The sequence below is a fragment of the Chelonia mydas genome, chromosome 9 (assembly GCF_015237465.2).
Source record: "Chelonia mydas isolate rCheMyd1 chromosome 9, rCheMyd1.pri.v2, whole genome shotgun sequence".
Lineage (NCBI taxonomy): Eukaryota > Metazoa > Chordata > Testudines > Cheloniidae > Chelonia > Chelonia mydas.
In genome coordinates, this window is record NC_057855.1 from 25,258,644 (window position 1) to 25,277,739 (window position 19,096).

At 38.4% G+C, this 19,096-nt stretch overlaps 1 protein-coding gene across 2 annotated transcripts in view; it reads left to right on the forward strand.

The window, feature by feature from the left end:
• The window catches only part of DHX36 (DEAH-box helicase 36), a 40,390-nt gene extending 30,195 nt beyond the window's left edge, over window positions 1-10,195 (forward strand). For both annotated transcript variants that reach the window (XM_007057364.4, XM_037908483.2), the window contains 10 exons: window positions 662-779; window positions 1,657-1,755; window positions 3,132-3,305; window positions 3,628-3,714; window positions 4,601-4,684; window positions 4,800-4,899; window positions 4,985-5,075; window positions 6,604-6,724; window positions 8,130-8,282; window positions 9,243-10,195. In XM_007057364.4, the coding sequence (XP_007057426.1) occupies window positions 662-779; window positions 1,657-1,755; window positions 3,132-3,305; window positions 3,628-3,714; window positions 4,601-4,684; window positions 4,800-4,899; window positions 4,985-5,075; window positions 6,604-6,724; window positions 8,130-8,282; window positions 9,243-9,428 (1,213 nt within the window). In that variant the 3' untranslated portion in view covers window positions 9,429-10,195. The remainder of the gene's footprint in view (window positions 1-661; window positions 780-1,656; window positions 1,756-3,131; window positions 3,306-3,627; window positions 3,715-4,600; window positions 4,685-4,799; window positions 4,900-4,984; window positions 5,076-6,603; window positions 6,725-8,129; window positions 8,283-9,242) is intronic.
• The last annotated feature ends 8,901 nt before the right edge of the window (window positions 10,196-19,096 follow it).

Sequence of the window (19,096 nt, forward strand, 5' to 3'; positions counted from 1 at the left end):
TCTATTCTGTTTTTCACTTTCCATTATAAAGCATAAGCCAGTATGACTGTCTCATTCCTTTCCTGTGGAATGACTTTGGCATAGTTCTGGGTATGAGTTCTTATTTAACTTGATTGGCTTTTGAATATTTCTAGTAGTAGTACTGAATTTTTTAAACTCCATGGTGTTAGTAGTCTGTTATCTCTTCATCTTCGCACCTTGGGAGAATGAAGTACATTGAAGCAAACATTTGTCTGTAAACTTAAAAACTGCTTTACTAGTCAAACACTACATGGACCCCTTGTTGTCTAGCTCATAAGACCTTGTCTATGCTCCCCCTCCAACCATTTCACTGCTCCTTCATTACATGTTGCCACCAATGGTTTGTTGTTCTCTAGTGCTTCTGCTGTCTGAAACATTCCTCCTGTATCCTTCTGCCTTACTGGCTCTTCATTGTATTTCAAAACTCTGACATTTCTTTTTTCACCCCATTTGAATACACCTTTTAACTTGTATACCTTTATTTTAATGCCTTGAAGTGTTTTGGGATATACTATGAATTTTGGAAATTTTTGATTTTGGGGGAATATACTATTAATTTTTGAGTGTTTGGGAGAAGCTGTCAATGTAGTTGTAAGTATTGTTGAAAGACAAAATATTTCTTACACATTTTGAATATTAGAGTCCAGCCGGGTCACTGTTATCATCTATACAATGGTCTACGTGCCAGCCTACTGGATGATTATCAATTACCGGAAATCCTAAGGACACCTTTGGAAGAACTTTGTTTACAAATCAAGGTAATTATCTGATATGGGTTAGTTGTTCTAATATATTAGAAACTTTGCATGCTGATAAGAGAGTGAAGGGTTTGGCATTAGGTACTGTGCTCAGAAACTTACTCTGAGTCTGAGGTTGTTCCTAAGCATAACTTGATATAACAGATTACAACTGTTTTGACAGACTATTTGACAGACCATACTTTTAAGTAATTTGTAATAGTCTCCTAAATACCTGGTTTAATATTAAATAAAAGACGAACTCTATTAAAGTAAATCTGAATTATGCTGTTTCCATGAATTCATATTCCCACAAGCCAGAGAATTTTTTTCTTCCTGTTCATTAGCAGGTCATAAGACATGGCACCTCAGAGATGGGTGTCACATAATTTACTAAAAACGATTAAAGCTGACTGAGTTCACTGGCTTGCCGTTTTGTGTCATTACTTTTATTGAGTTTGTTTCTTTAGTAGTTTTGACATGGCAATTTTCAGGGAAATTGGCTGAACTATTTGCTGTCACTCTCACATCCTGAAATATGAAGTCATGGAGATAATTTAAACAAAAACGATGAAGTTCATGACTTGTAACAATTGTTGACACAAGTGCTGGACGTGTACCTCAGATGAGGAGTGGAGCCCTAAACAAAACTTGTGACTGCACTAATACCTTTTCATTTTTTTCGGAATTTAACTGATTGTAGGAAAATAAAGGAACACTTGATAAATCTGAGTTCACTAACCTAGTGAAATTCAAACTTAAAAGTTCTGATGTATTAGTAACTTTGCAAATTAGGGAGTAGCAGCTCAGAGGTCTGCAAATGTACACTGAATTAGTGGTAACACATAATGTGCACTCAGAATCATATCTGTCAGAACTTGCATCTCTTTTATTTCAGATTCTAAGGCTTGGTGGAATTGCTTATTTTCTGAGTAGGCTAATGGATCCACCATCTCGTGAAGCTGTGATGTTGTCCATAAATCATCTAATGGAACTGGTAAACTAATACTTAAACATATGCTAGAGCACGTTATGGTTCATTGTGTTGACATATCGAACTACAGAAGTCGCTCTAAGATCAGTACTCAGTAATATTGTTGAGTTACCTTATTATAAGATAATTCAGACCTTGCTGATTATATGCATTTTGGTTATTGGAGCCAGTCAGCTTCTAGTGGCTCTATATGCATCCAGGCTGTACTTTACTTACTGGAGGCACTACACTTTCTCTCATGCCTTAAGAGGCATGCAGTGACTGGTACTAAGCAGTGACCTGCCTTCCAGGGTCCTGTGTGACTGAGGTACAAAGGGGAAATAATTTTAATTTTATTTTAAATATTGAAAATGTTTACTGTGCCAGATTAAAGTCACTCTCCAGGAACTTGACTTTCTAAATTATTCACATCTATGCAACCTTTTCTTGAGGTTTCCTAGCGGAGCTTTAATTCCCCTGTCTCTGCTGCTTGAAAACTGTGCCATCTGCTTATGACTGTGTCTACCCAAGACATCCCAAAATAGCCAGATCGATGAAGTGTTTTGAGATTTTTCCATGGAAAATAAAAGTAATTGGGAGGAATAATCTAATTGTGAACAGCCACTTGAATGGCAATAGGATCACAGGCATAAGTGGGGACTGAGGCCAATAAACAAAGTAAGACAGAAAAGTCACTTTGAAGTATCAATCAGTTGTCAAGTGTAGCTTTGGTTTTCAGATGATGGGGTTTAGTGACACACTTGTGCTGATGATTTTTCAGTTGGTACTTTTTGTTACCTACGCATATCAATTGAAGCAGCCTGTTTAGTTGCAGTGCAGCATTTGGAAGGATCCACAACGTTATTCACAAGTTGGAGGGATTGTGAACAAGTTTAAGCAGAAGGAAAAACTCGGTGGCATAGCTGGTAAGGGCGTGGGAAGAGAACATTAGTAGCAAAAGGAGGGGTAAACAGAGTCCCGAACAGAGAGGGGAAAAGATGTAGGAATGGTAACAAACGGAGGAAAAAAAACCAGAAGAGCACTGAGAAAAAAGAGCACTTTATAGTGTCTTCAAATCTATTGTTGTCTCTTTTTTCCATCTAGGGTAGTGCCTTCAACATACTCAAGAAGTACTTTGTCCAATAAACTTTTACTAACACCAATAAGCTTTTTAAAGCCTAAATAAAAGGATGATTGTTGTTAAAGTAGCCTTCTTGAAGACATTCTAGCGCTCCATGTTCTGTATTGCATAATACATAAATGAAACTCAGAAAAATTCAAGTTTGATTCTTGATTCTTCAGCTGTCATGTTTTCCCCTTTTCCACTAGGTACAATGCCTGTTTTCAAAAAATTCTTCTCCTACCCCCACATTCAAGAAGTGTGTTTCTTTTTCTAACAGAATGCTTTGGATAGACAAGAAGAACTGACTCCATTAGGTGTCCACTTGGCACGATTGCCAGTTGAGCCACATATTGGAAAAATGATCCTCTTTGGAGCTTTATTCTGTTGCTTAGATCCAGTACTCACAATTGCAGCCAGCCTCAGCTTCAAGGACCCCTTTGTGATTCCACTGGTAAAGTATCTAAAAAGAGAATTGCAAATATAATGAACAAATTCTTTACATTTTAAAACTTGGCAGGATATTAGTAAGAGGCAGTATAAATACTTCAGCTTAAAAACGTCAATCTAAAATTTGTTTTCCATAAGTGTGGCCCACCAATCTGTCACAATAGTGTGTTGTTGTTACCTATTGGAGGTAGCTTTAATTTGCATGCATAGAGTATGCTACGTTTATCCTTACTATAAAAAAAAAAAAAAAAAAAAAAAAGGGGAGAAAAATAGCTTGCCAGAGTCATGGATGTGTGGTATATTCTAATTTTATTTTTTCTTTAAAGGGCAAAGAGAAAGTAGCAGATGCAAGAAGAAAAGAATTATCAAAGAATACTAAAAGTGACCATCTAACTGTTGTGAATGCTTTTGCGGTAAGTCTGTTTTAATTAAATGTTCAGTTGGCTTAGCCTTTGAAGTTGTGCTTTCAGTTTAACTGAAGAACTCTTGAAACAAAATACTTGATTCAAAGTCAAATCTCATTCCCATACACTCACAAAGCGTTTGTGTATGGCCTCTTCACACAACACAAAACCGTGTCTGCCCTGTTAGTGTTTCAGAACCTTGTTTCTGACATGATAGTAATAGTAATAACCTAATTCCCTGTTGGTAGCATTAGGGAGAGGTGGGGAGAAAGGGTAACTTCATAGATATGTTGCAGATGTCTAAATAGCTATTAAATATAAAATGCTCTGTATTGAATATATGGATATCAAATCTTTTCTTTTTAGTTTTAGTCAATTCCACTCATCCTCCCTTAAAAATCAACAAAGTCCATAATTTTTCTCTCAGACTCTACAGGGGGCTGGTACTGACTGCACCAGTCTTGGGGAGATTCTTTCTTTAGCTTTTCCCATGTTTCAATGAGAACTAAGAAAATACTTGGCCTAAAAGTCCTGCTGCACTATTAGCTCCAGGCTACTGCTATTGTCATCAAGAACTGTTGTTAGCAGTGAATGGAGTTATAACAGCAAAGATTAGAGCTCAAACCTAATTTTTAACAAATAAATATCCAATGCACAACTAGACTGATTAAACAAAAAATGAATCAAAATGTCATTTTACTTTTTCTATATACTAACTATTACCTTCACCTGGCAGATTATTTGCATTACATGAAAATCAAACATAAAAAGGTGCACTTCTGATCCCTTGGGGAAAAGTATAGCTATACTTTTTGCCCTTTTCTGTTTTTCACATATAGATGTTAGTAAATATGTGCCCTTTTGAACTGTAGTTGAAAGTATTTTGTATTTTCAGGGCTGGGAAGAGGTCCGGCGACGTGGTTTCAGAAGTGAAAAGGATTATTGCTGGGAATATTTTCTCTCTTCAAATACACTTCAGGTAGTCATCTTAGTAGTGTGGTGTGACAGGAAATGTTTACTTGTGGGGAAAAAAATGTTTGACAGAGCATCATTCTCCAAGAAGAGTTATGTTGTACCCTGATATTGTACCCTAGATGCTGCTTAACATGAAAGGACAGTTTGCTGAACATCTCCTTGCGGCTGGGTTTGTGAGTAGTAAAAACCCCCGAGATCCCAAATCTAATACCAACTCAGGTAAACAGTGGAAAAAGACAGAGGATATTTGATCGTCTAATTCATGGTTTGTAGAATGGATTATTTACTTTGTTGTCTTCTACAGATAATGAGAAGTTACTCAAAGCAGTCATCTGTGCTGGTTTATATCCAAAAGTTGCAAAGATCCGTAAAAGCTTTAGCAAAAAGAGAAAAATGTAAGGCTTTAATCTCATGTTTGTATTCAAATTCTTTGCTGCATAGGTAGTTTTTAGGTGTTAACCAGTAACTTTGAAGTACTTAGATGCAATCTTCCGTGTAACTAATCATAGATGTGGGTTAATTTATGTGAGCTATGCAGTTAATTAAATCGGCAATACTTACAGTTGGAGACCTGCAAATACATCCTTAAAATGATGACCTGACAATGTTGCATAAACGTGTAATATCACAAATATGGAAACAGCATGACTCTCAAAGAATCACACTATCAGTTTTTCTCTGCAATTACACTTGAGACATTACATCCTCTCCCATCCCCTTCGGTGGCTGGAAAGAAAGAGACCCCAGCAGCACTAGTCCACTTGCTTACCACTTCCTACGATCTACATGTTTCTCATATTAATAGCATGAGTAGTGCACCTTTGATGAAGACCCAGTTCTTGTTGACACTCAGCCTGAACTGAACCTAGTCTGCTTGATTAGGTGCTGGAGATCATTAGTGACTGAGTCCCCAACCTTACCATTTTTCAAAGTCAAAACTAAAGTTAAACCAATCCTAAGAGCGTTTTCTGTAGCTTCCTCATTCAACTCAGTAGGATGGGGCAATACTGCATTTCTGCCACCAGGTTAAGCGAGGTGAATGTAAATGAGCAGCACTGGCCCAGTTGCAGGATTCTACTGCTGCCTAAAACAATTGTTTTGTTCTACAGACCACTTTGCAAGAGGTTCTCCTATTGACTGCCTCTCTTTCCAACACCCCAGTGCCCACTTTGTAAAACACTCCCTTCTGTGGGCCAGTAGTAAGCAAGGCTTTATGAACCACTTTTGGAAAATCACTGCCCTGAAGTAAGTGTACTCAATTCTGGAACTCTACGATAATGAGCTCCAGAAAGAAGAAAATAACTATGCAATGTGCATCTTGCAGTTGGTTTCTCCTCCTCTTGTTCCCTTGGGGACTCAGAAAGGGGATTTGATTTAGTGAGGATTCCTGTAGGTTATCCATGCAGTACCCTTTTACTTGATTACTGGGCTAATTATTGCTGTAAATAATATTTTGTTCTATTTTCCTACACTCTGAATCTCAAGTACCTGTTATAGAGAGAGCTCACATATGCAGGTGATTTGCAGGTGTTTTCCAAGAATTTTTTGGCAATTTGCATTGTATGCCAACCTTTCTAAGTAAACTCATAAGTGCTCCCTTTTGAGAAAGGGTGAAAATGTCATGAATGTTTCCCTGTTTGAAAGAAATAGAGGTTAGATATAAATGCCTAAAAACTGGGTGCGATATCTGGCTTCACTAACAAGGGACAGCTTAACCTCTAATATGCATTCTTAACCAGGTACAGGTTTATGGGAAGAGGTAAAAACTGTTTTTGAATGTCACTTATTTTCAGAAATTTAGAACAATGCAGTGCAGAATTTGATGAAAAGGCTATCAATTTTTGGATAAAATACGGATGTACCTTTTCAGAATCTGTGAATATCTATTTACCTTTAACTGGTGAAAAATCTTTTTTTATAAAGGGTGAAAGTTTGCACCAAGACAGATGGAACAGTTAACATTCATCCTAAATCTGTTAACGTGGAAGAGACAGAATTCCATTATAACTGGCTTGTGTATCACTTAAAGATGAGAACTAGCAGTGTAAGTGAACACTTTTACTACTTTCTGAATCTGTATGGTAATGTATTCTTGAAACTAAATAAGTAAACTTTTTAAAACATAAAGCCGCATTTTGCGTTTGGTACAACTTAATATTTGACATAATAAAGTGGACAGGTAACTTCTGTTAAAATCAAGACAATATTGCATTTTATAAATGTATATAACTAGCTCATTAATTGCACCTACTTAGTATCTTGACTACGAAAACATTGTCTTAAAAAATAGGATGTTTTCAAGAAGTGGGCTGCCATCTGGCGTGATGCCAACTGTTAAATCTTTTCATATTGAAACACTAAGTATCTTACATATTTTAATCTGCACTCCAGACAGCTATATTAGCTGCAATTACCACCTCTCATGAACTTGCACAAGGTAAACACCCTGAATCTTCAGGAAGCTTGATAGCTAATGTGAATCCATAGGTGATGGTTGGCATGGCTGCTGCAAACCTCACACTGCTGACCATCTCTGCCATTAGTACTTTCCTCTGTGCCCATCTGTCTCCTCTCAGTCCCTCCAGAACTCAGCTGCTGAGATGCCTTTTCCTGCTGGTGTGACAAATCAGCTGCTGCTCTCTTTAGCTTCTCTCCAATTTCTAACTTTCCAACCCCTACTTTACCTTTTCCCACATCTCCTTCTGCACTCCTTCTGACCATATTTCTGGTTTTGACAGCCCCCTTGGCTCTCTTTGCCCACATTAGAATTTTGCCTCGGATGCCATCCCATTCTTCTGGAACAGTCTTCAACTTAATGTTTGTCAATCTCCCTCTGTTTGCTTCTTGAGGATTGAGGGAAATTTCGAAGGGCCTGCCTTTGTCATGTAGAATTCTGCATATAATATGCCCACTGTTGGGTTTTTTTGGTACTCTTTTGAACTTACATGCCTGCAGATTGTCAGTTCCCTGGGGTAGAGACCTGGGTTCAGCACACTGCATCTATAGCGTAGTGCATTGTGTACTGATACCTTTGGATAAGTCTAATGGTAAAACAACTCCTTCTAATAAGATTGTTCCTTCACTTGATACCATTAAGTGCATCTGGAAAGGAAAGGTTTTTTTTGCTCTAACTGGGACTCCCATGCAACTACCTTAACTAGGAGGATAAGTAATTGTTTGACTTCACCAAAGCTTTGTGCTAAGGGAAATTGTCAGCATTCATGAACACTTTCAGTCTTCATGTTAATCAAAAAATATGTTTATATAATAGTGTTAGAACTGAGTGATTCGCTGCAGGATTGAAATTAAGTTGATTTATTGATTCAGAAATGACTTTAAACAAATCATCTTAGGTAATGTTTTTTATTTTTATTAAGTAACATAGTAATGTCATTTTGGATGTATTAATATGCTTTCTAGTGTTACTGAATACTTTTGACTTGTTACAGATTTACCTGTATGATTGTACAGAGGTCTCTCCATACTGTCTTTTGTTCTTCGGCGGAGATATTTCCATCCAGAAGGATAAAGATCAGGATACTATTGCAGTGGATGAATGGATTGTCTTTGAGTCTCCAGCTAGGATAGGAAATCTAGTTAAGGTGATAGTCCATTTGCCTTTGTTTTATGCAGCTTTTCATAGTAATATCAAAAATAATAACTTGCTTAGACGGAAGGGCCCTTTAAAAACCTGAAACTCCATATACTCTTTTGTAAATAGGTATACTGTGATCTGTTTTTTGAACTTCCATCTAACTAGTCCTTTTTAATTTGACTTCCTGTTTTAAAAAAACAAGGCTTTGTGTTAATTCTTTAAATGCATATTTACACAGGAGGTTCTTAGAACCATAAAGAACTGTCTTGTTCTGGTGGTTCTCGATAGTGACTGTCCTGTCCACCAACTGAAAGATATTACCTTACACACACACACACACACACTCACACTCACTCTCTCTCTCTCTCTCTCTCAAACTCATGTGTGACTCAGAGAGTAAGATGCATGTGGATGGCAATCAAAATGATATGATTATGTTTTTTTGCACTGTTGTTGTAGCCGTGTTGGTCCCAGGATATGAGAGACAAGGTAGGTGAGACTATCTTTTATTGGACCAACTTCTGTTGGTGGAAGAGGCAGAGATGAAAGTTTGTCTCTTCCTCTTCCACCAACGGAAGTTGGTCCAATAAAAGATATTCTCACCTACCTTGTGTTTCTGTAGGTGACAAAGACACAAGCTTTTGAGCTTACACAGAGCTCTTATTCAGGTTCAAGCTCAAAAGCTTGTGTCTCTGTCACCTACAGAAGTTGATCCAGTAAAAGATATTACCTCACCCACTTTGTCTCTTTGCTTACTTTAAAAGCAGATTTTGATCTTTTAAGTGACAATGTTGAAATTAGTTGGATGTTATGGTTGTCATGAGGGGTATGATGGCTATTTATAGCAGGATAAAAGATACTTGTACAACTGAGGGTCCACATGATTTTTAATAACTTGCATAGTAGTGTTAAACGATAATTTTCTAGATTGTATCTATTTTTATTCCAACAAACTTTCTTATTACAGGATTTAAGAAGAGAACTGGATGACCTTCTACAAGAAAAAATTGAAAACCCACACCCTGTGGACTGGAATGACACTAAATCCAGGGACACTGCAGTGCTGACAGCCATTATAGACCTAATCACAACACAGGAGAATGAAAGTCCCAGAAACTATGCCCCTCGATTTCAGAATGAACGTTACAGTTGACCCTATTATGTTGGTGTTTGAGAAGATGACACTTTCACTAGTTTCCTTTTATTTTATAGCTTTTTGTCTAGCTAGATGAAAGACTTTTTAGGGCAACTCAGTAATTCCACTCATATTGAAGAGCAGTTAATTTCAGTAGTTTATAATGGCTGTAGGTGCATGACATCCAGTGTTTAATGTAGCTTTTTAAATATGACAGTGCAATGATGTCGGCGTCCATTAGTGTATGTGGTTTATTTTGTCCGGTCTATACTTGGCTTCTTTATAACTGTAACTCTTTCAAGGAAAAGGTGTGTAAAATTCAAAATATTGTGTTATATTGTACTATCTAATTCGTCAGATGTTCCTGCTGTCCATGGAAAATATCACATTAAGGTTTTTTTGGGGAAAAGTAATCAGGTCTAGTAGTCAAAAGGGGTTCAAACCAAGCAGCATCTTTCTTTCAGAATTTTCAACTGAAAGTAACTATATTCATATTTAAATGTAAACTACAGCCAACTTCTAGACAAAGCAGCTGTTAAAGTGTACAGTGGTAAGAATCAAATTCTCCCTCTTCCATCCCAATTATTCCATCACTCTTGCTTTTCCTTTTGTACCCAGTGATCAGTATTGACTGAAATTTCAGAATAAAGCAGTGACTTATGGTAGATAAAAATCATGGCAGGAATACGCTGTGCAGGATTAGGTATTGTCTAAATTTTCCTTTAGAAAATGGAGTAAATGTAAGGCGTACATAATGTTGCATTAAATGTTTTTTGTTAAAGCTACACTTGTTATATCACTAGTTCTGTTTCATGTTTGATTGCAATATGGTATTTGGAATTCCTTTTGTGAATCCTCTCTGAATATACATGTACATCTTAAGTGATGACACATTTGCCTTCTTTAGGATTTGGCACATCCTCCTCACATGTTGGATTAGGGAATTCCTAGCCTTACACTGTTTTAGGTCAATTTTCTTCAAGGTATCAGTCTTCGGTCTCAGTTCATTTTTTTTTTTTTTTAAATGCAAATCCTACACAACATATCCTTACCTAGTGGGATGTAAGGATTTGCATTAACTCTAACATGACCGATAAACATGGAAAGCTTTTTCTATGGTTGCCATCATGAAACAAATCTAACTTCTTGGAAACCTTACTCTTTCCATTTACACTATATCCAAAAAGTGCTCATATTAAGTTTTGGGTGCCCTGTCATCCATTTAAAAATATGCATCACAACAATTAGCTCGCTACAACAGATACACAAGATAAGGAAGACTTTAAAAAGAAAAAAAAAAGTGTAGGGGGAGGCAAGAGTGTCCGCCCTCACTATTCAACCTCACATATCACCCCTCTGCTGGTTGGAGTACACCCTGAAGGTTGATAAACTGGGTGTGACAGGTTGGGTCACAGAAACCCCCTTGGGACTGCCACCTAATGTGCTGGGACTACCTCTGAGCCCGTTTTCCCTGGCAGCTTGGGACTTCAGTACCTTGCCTGGTTGTGCCAGACACGCTAGCCTGCTACAAACACAGACCCAGGTCTGAACCACGTCCCCCAGAAGCTGCAGGATTAACTGAAAATAGCTTAAGAAGAGCTCCTGTCTCCAACACCCAGATACCTAGTTCCCAATGGGATCCAAACCCCAAATAAATACGTTTTACTCTGTATAAAGCTTGTACAGGGTAAACTCATGAATTGTTCGCAGTCTATAACACTAATAGAGAGGTATGCACAGCTGTTTGCTCCCCCAGATATTAATTACTTGCTCTGGGTCAATTAATAAGCAAAAAGTGATTTTATTAAGTATAAAAAGTAGGATTTAAGTGGTTCCAAGTAATAGACAGAACAAAGTAAATTACCAAGCAAAATAAAATAACACATGCAAGTCTAAGCCTAATACAGTAAGAAACTAAATGCAGGTAAATCTCACCCTCAGAGATGTTCCAATAAGCTACTTTTACAGACTAGGCTTCCTCCTAGTCTGGTCCAACAATCACTCACACCCCTATAGTTACTGTCCTTTGTTCCAGTTTCTTTCAGGCATCTCTTTGGGGTGGAGAGGCTATCTCTTGAGCCAGCTGAAGACAAAACGGAAGGGTTTCCAGGGGCTTATATAGTCTCTCTCTTGTGAGTGGAAACCCCTCTCTCCCCCTGTGTAGAATCATAGTTACAAGATGGAGTTTTGGAGTCACATGGGCAAGTCATTTGTCCATGCATGACTCAGTTCTCTACAGGCCAATGCCACTGCCCACGTGTTAGTTTGAACGTTCCCAGGAAAGCTCAGATGTGGACTGGCGTCTTTCAATGTTCATTGTTAATTAAGTACTCCCAATTACTTGAATAACCCCTTCACGATATGTTGACCAAATCTGTCTTATGTGCTTCCTACAGCAAACACTTTAAATACAAACATAGAGCCAATGCTCATAACTTCAGATATAAAAATTATGCATGCATACGAATAGGATGAATACATTCAGTAGAACATAACCTTTTCAAAGATACGTTACATGGCATATGTAGCATAAAACATATTCCAGTTATGTCATATTTACATTTATAAGCATATTTCTATAAAGCATTAAGGGGTGCAATGTCACACTAGGCCTACAGACCAGTGGAAGGAGGGAACTGAAGAGAATGCCCTGCCAGCTTCCCTCCTCTCACATCACTGGTGCTCCACCTCAAGTGCCTCTCTCTGCAGGCTTGTGCAGGGGATTAAAATTTTAAGGAGAGGTGTGGCAGTTTGAAGTTCTCTACTCAGTGAGCCATTAGAAAAATGCAACACTATGAAAATAAGTTACAGATCCAGATAAAGCAAGTATACATGTTCCCAGCCCAGACACTCTTAAAAGTAGGATTTAGTGGGTATCCAGAGCTGCTCTGCTTTGGGAAATGCATGTAATACATGGGTGGATTCTTCTGGCTACTGGTTTTGTTTCATCCCACGTGCACAGTGGCATGTGGTTTCCAGGTCCTTACGTTTAGAAAAAAATTCTTTAGTTCCGGGCCACCTGGAAACTTGTTTGAAAGCTAGTGCATTCACTGCAAGATTTTAAGAACAGCATGGTATTCTTCTGATTGTATTCCTGGACTATACGTAGAAGAAGAAGATCAGTCTCCAGCCACATGAATTGTACAATGTGTAAATTCAGTGTTTATGAACAAATACACAAAATCTATTTTTTCCCCCATTAACTACTTTCTCTATATTCTACTCAAGTTGCATCCATTGTCACTTACTGAATGTAACATTCTGGAAGTACTCCTAGGCTGGTCCACTAGTATAGCTAAGAACGTAAGATGAAGCTGTTTCAAAACTCAGGTCTGAGTTTTGTTGTTTTGTTTAAAGCAGGGGCTTTTTTTTTTTTTAGACTTACATGTAGCACTAGTTTTATATCTGAATTACTGTTTTCCCATTCAATTTGATTTACGTTAAAATTGCCTTTTAATTTTACTTGGTTATGTGTACATTTTAATGTATTGTACAGTGAATCAGCTATTCACTGAGACAGTACACAGTAATATATACCACAAACACTTTAAGATTTTAAACTGCTTGATGAATTTCTGAATCTAACTCTTTCCCATGTTGTTGGGGGCATGAATAAATCTCAGCCATCCCTGCCTAGTCTGGGTTGCATTTTGCTAGGGCTAGCCGGAAAACAAAAATTCTGTTTCACAAAAAAATTCAAGGTTTGTTGAAAACTTTTTTTCTCTTGGAACAAAAAGGAGAACTTTTTAATTTTGTTGTGAAAAATCACAAGAGACCGCAGTAACGACGGCACTCACCTAGGATATGAGAGACATAGGTTCAAATCCCTGTTCTGCCTAACTCAGAGGAGGGACTTGAAGCTGGGTATTTCACATCCCACATAAGTACCCTAACCACTCAGCTATGGGCTATTCTGCAGCCTCTCTCTCTGGTTTTCACCATAATTTCCACCCTCAACCTGAGAATTTTCCCTGATGCAAGTTCTTCCAAAACTGACACTTTTCCACAAAATTTCTGTTTTGACTAATCAGCATTTTTGACTTTTTTTTGGTCAAAATTTCCAACCAGCTCTACACTTTGCATGTCCTCTATACTGTTAAATCCCAAATGGTTTCCCTTGAAGTACTGTTCAGTGGAGGGATTCTTTCAACTGGACCCATTTACATGTTCCACCAGCTACCCAATGGCATGCCTGCTTGTGGTAGACCCTCTGGTTTTATTCTTAACACGTCCTAGATATTTCTGTCTTTTCTAGATAACTTTGGAGATAAGTTGTTGAACTTTCTGGTGAATCTCAGCATTTGTTATAAATTCATTCCTTTTCATATCTACTATCTTCCTCAAGGAATTAGACATCCGTCCATGCCTTTGGTGTATTTCCAGTTTTCACACCCATATGTTAAAGTAGAAATAAAATTTGAGTTGATTTGTAGTTTTGTCTTTAAATTGCAGATTTTTGATGACCAAATCTTGTTTAATCTTGTGAATTCAGCTGCCACCTTGCCAAGTTGTGACATTCTTTCCTTCTGGATATCCCCATGGACTTGCATGTTACTGCCAAGGTATATGAATTGCTTTCCTTTGCCTTCTAACATACTGTTTGAGTTGGCAGTTACTGAAATTCTCATTAATTTGCTTTTTCATAATTTCATATTTATTTCACAATACTGGAGAGTTTTTTGATATTTACTTGTATGTTGGTTGAGCTGTCACTTAGAGCTACGTTGTCAGCAAAATCGAAATCTCCTAGTGTACTGTTATGTGATGCCTATGTTGTATCTGTCTCTTCTATTTCTGATAATAAAGTCAACGGTAATACCAAACAAGAGAGGTGCATCCTCATTTGATACCGGTGTGTATGTTAAACCATTTGCTCAAGTCTGCATTTGCTTTAACTGCAAGCTGCATCTGGATTTTTTTTAAAAAGCCTTAATGATTTTTTTTTTAATTGGCATACCATAACACTTCAAAATGTTGCAAAATGAATCACAATGGAGGCTGTAAAATGTTTTCTTAAACTGTATGATGAATGGGTTTTGCCACTTGATGTGCTCGCCAGTGATTGTTCCTAAAATGAAAATCTGGTCAGCCCATGACCTTCCCGTCAAAATCTAGCCTGCTCTTCCCTTAGCTATCCCTCAACTTCTTTCTTTATCCTGTTTAAGATGATACTGCAGAAGACTTTGCTGATCACTAAAAAGGAATGTAATTCCTCACCAGTTACTGCAGTCACTTAGGTCACCTTTCTTTGATATTTTGACTATAAAGCTATTTTTCAATTGTTCTGGAAGCTTTTTCCAGTTGTATACTGTGAAAAGTTCAGTGATTTTTATCAGTGGTCTCATCACAAGCTTTCACTTCCTTGGTGACTTGGTCTTCACCTGCAGCTCTTGTCCCAGGTTTTAACTTTTATTGCATCTTCCATTTGTTTGTGATGTACAGTATCTGGCACTAGGTGTTAAAATTCTTTGTCAGTCAACAATTTCTTACAGTGTTCTGTTTAGCACCTTTGAAAAGTGCACTGCCCAGCACCTCTGAAAAGTGCACTGCCCATCGTTCTTTGTTCTTTTTTTGTTCAGGTCTTTCCTTGTTTATCCCTAACCAGGTCCTCCAGCTAGTATAAACTTGCCAGATAGAAACTTATTGGCTGATAAACTGTTCTTCTGCCACCTTATTCAGCAACTGCTTCAGCTTCTTTGGCAATATTATCCACATACTTCCTTTTTATCTCGTCTCACACGTCTTTGTCCTTGGTTTTTATACAACTTTTGCTGATTTTTTGAGTTGATATTTGCTTTGGCATTTTTCCTTTCTTACACATAGTTTCATGTGTCCTCACTTATCCAGACTACAGGTTTGCTTCTCTGGAAACTAACTACAGTTGTGGTGGTATCTATGATAGTGTCAAACAGAAAGGACCATGACATATCAATGTTGACTTCTTATAGTAGATCTAAGGGCTTGTATCCACTTACCAGGGGATCGATGCACGGCATTCGATCCACTAGGGGTTGATTTAGCAGGTCTAGTGAAGACTCGCTAAATCGACCACCGAACGTTCTCCTGTTGACTCTGGTACTCCACCAGAATGAAAAGCATAAGGTAAGTTGATGGGAGAGTTTCTCCCGTTGACCCAGCATGGTGCAGACACCGCAATAAGTCGACCTAAGGAATTGCATAACTTAAGTCAACTTAGCCCCATAATGTAGACCTGCCCTAAATCTTGTATCACCTGAAATCTGTTCTTCAATTCAGTTTGAAATTGCTGCTCTAATGTCTAGTTTGTTTTTCATTTGCTGACAATTTTCTTGGTGCTTTTTGGGTTGGTTTGTTTTTTCTCAAGTTTGATCTTCAGTCTTTCCACACGCAAATTGTGGTGCCTTCAGATATATGCTCTGACCTTCTGGAGAGTTGATCTAAATTTCCTTCCAATACCATGGCTAGTCTGATTCCTAGTGACTTCATCTGGGGAATTCCAAGTTACTTAATAGGTATCTTTGTGTGAAAATAGTTTTCCACCAATTATGAGGTCTGATAGCAGGCACAGTTATACCAGTTGTAATAAACAAAAGGGGGTGGGGGGAGGTAGCTCCCTTTTATGGACACCCACCCAGCCAGTTAGCTATAAAATCCCTTTTAGTAGTTCTCTACTTGCTTTACCTGTAAAGGGTTAAAAAGTCCACAGGTAAAAGGAAGGGAGTGGGCACCTGACCAAAAGAGCCAAGGGAAGGGCTAGAACTTTTTAAAATTGAAACAAGACTCCCCTTTTGTCTGTCTGGGTTGTTCTCCCGGAGAGCAGGGACAGGGTCTGAAACTATGCTGTAAGAACTTGCTCCAGGTATGAAAAATCATCCAATCATACCTAGAAACTACTCATTTGAAACCCCAAATATGTAAGCAGATCAGAAAATGTCTAGGAAGACGCGATTAGGTTTATCTCTTTTATTTCTGTAAGGCTTGTGGACTCCTCTGTGCTAACCCCCAAATGCTTTTGTTTTGCTTGTAACCATTAAGCTGGATCTCAAGAAAACCATTTATTGTATTTGCTCTTTTTAAATCTAGCAATAGCCTAAGTTCCAGATGTATTTTTTCTTTTTGTTTTTAATAAAATTTACCTTTTTTAAGAACAAGATTGGGTTTTTTGTGTGTGTCCTAAGAGGTTTTTGCACAAGTTGTTGAATTAGCTGGTGGCAACAGTTGATTTCCTTTGTTTTTCTTTCTCAGCTCTTCCCGGGGGGCGGGGCAGTGAAAGGGCTTGAGGGTATCCCAGAGGGAGGAATTCCCAAGTGCACCTTCCTGGGTCCCAAAAAGGGGTTTTTTGCACTTGGGTGGTGGCAGCATCTACCCATCCAAGGTCAGAGAAAAGCTGTAACCTTGCGAGTTTAATACCAGCCTGGAGTAGCCAGTATTAATTTTTTAGAATCCTTGCGGGCCCCCACCTTCTGCACTCAAAGTGCCAGAGTAAGGAATCAGCCTTGACACCAGTCTTTAACTATTCTTATTTTGGGAACCAAGGCCATTCTTGCCCATTCCTTTTTCTCTGTTATCCCCAACCTTGGCACTGAAGTTCCCCAATACTAAGCAGATGTCATGATTGAGAATATTGTCAGAATTCATAGGCAACTGCAGAATGGATCTCAACGTTGATCTCATCATTGGCTGTAACATAGAATTGTCATTTTGTTTGAAACCTAGCTTGGAGCAGTTGGCTCTGAGTCTATAAGCAATTTCTCTGCTTTGGAAGTCATTTAGTGCTACTCCCTTTGAGTGATAATCATTTTGCCTCCCCAAATATATTATGGCTTTATTTTTATTTTTGAATTGCTTTTTCTCAGGTCTTGGCCATTGACATTCACTTGCTCACAGGATTTTAAGATTATATGTGTCTTATTTCTTTCTTCTGCTGCTCGTCTTTTGTTGATAGCCATTATTCTAATAGTCCAGAAACCTACTTCCATAGATTTTTACCTTTACTAATGAACTTCTTAATCTGGATTTCCTGATGACTTTCACTAAGGCTTGTCATTCCTGCCGAGAAGGACTTCATTATTTTTGCATGCTGTTTGATGGAATGGCTACCTTGTTGAGTTTCTATAACTTAAATATATTCATTACTATGTATTAGCTCACACATGGTAACATCACTCCTTAAAATCTAAAGGCCACACTACAGATCTACTGAGTAAAAAGGTGCAATTTTCACCATCACTTATCAGAGTAGTTCCACTTTAAAGCATTTGAAACATTTTCTGAATATCTCTGTAGCTAAGTCTGTTTTTATTTGCTAGATTCATGGTTTCATTCAGTAGGAGGCTCATTATACAATATGAGTACAACGTAAGAACACGGAAAGTAACCTAAGCGAAAAGTACTGTATAAGAGTGAGGCATTATAATTGTTATAAACTGCTAGACTCTCTAATCAATGAGAGTACACAATTTGTGCTCCTGAATCAGTTTTAAAATGGTTTGTGATGGTATTTTTTTAAATACCTAGGTGACTAATCCCATGCTTCTGAAGATAACAGACACTAGTGACGAAGGGAAATGATGCAGACTTTTCCTTTATGCAGTGCTCTTCAGTTCTTTACCATTGTGCTCAACCTACAATTCTGCTTAGTGCTTTCTCACTCCACTTTATCCTTGCTACTTCTGTGGGTTTGGTTTTATGGGGGTTTTACTTTCTCCCATTCTCAGCAATGTGTTTTCCTTGATGATGCCCTATGTTCTTGGAACAGACTCTCATTTCCTATCTGCCAACATTCCTCCTTCAAATCCTTCCTTAAAACACTTTTTACTTATATAATCCTTGTGTTGTCATCCCTGGTCCTGTTCTGAACCTTTTTTCCCTGTACTCTGAGTTTGATATTCACCCCTACAGAGTTTACAGTCTGAGGTTTTTAGGTGTTTTTCAAAGTGCTATGGACCCCTAAATCACTTGGTAACTAACCCACATCCTATGCAAGGTGAACATATGACAGATTTTTCTATGAGCATGAAAGTGATAAATTTATCCATGAATGTGACTGACAAACCACGATAAGTAATGTATGTGCAATTTATAGCAACTTGCAATACCACTGTGGAAATCACAAAACTCCTGTGATTGTGAAAATGTCTTGTGTAATGGGATGGAAGAGACATGCTCACCTCCAGTGTGTATGTCAAACTTCCCCATTCCAATACTACCACCCTTGTAGTATCGTCTATGATTTGTAAGCTTAAACACCAGGTGTTTGTACAGCACCTAGCAGGAAAGGCTCCTAGAGGCTATAACATGTGAAAGAGGCTTGGTTCTAGGAAACAAGGTGTACCTCGCAGTTGACAACCTCCCAGTGACTGCGCCGATGTAACAGGGCTGCTCATCTTCAGCTGCATGAAGGCGGGAGGGTCTGTCAGCACACTAGGATTCAGTTCAGGATTCTCCATCTCCTGCAGCTGGGCTTAAAGGACTCAATCTGCTGAGGGACTGGCGCAAGGGAGAGGCTGGAAGAGGGTCAGTGTATTAAAAAAAAATAATAACAAAAAAACAACAACCCAGCCTAGAACACCAGGAAGGCAGCTCCAGAGGGCGCGGGATGAGTTGCTTTAGCATCTGCACCCTGGCCCTGGCCCTCTTTAACCTGGCCTGAGCGGGGCGCGGGCTGGCTGCCGTGAGAGGGGCCGGGCTGGAGGGGCGGGTGTAGC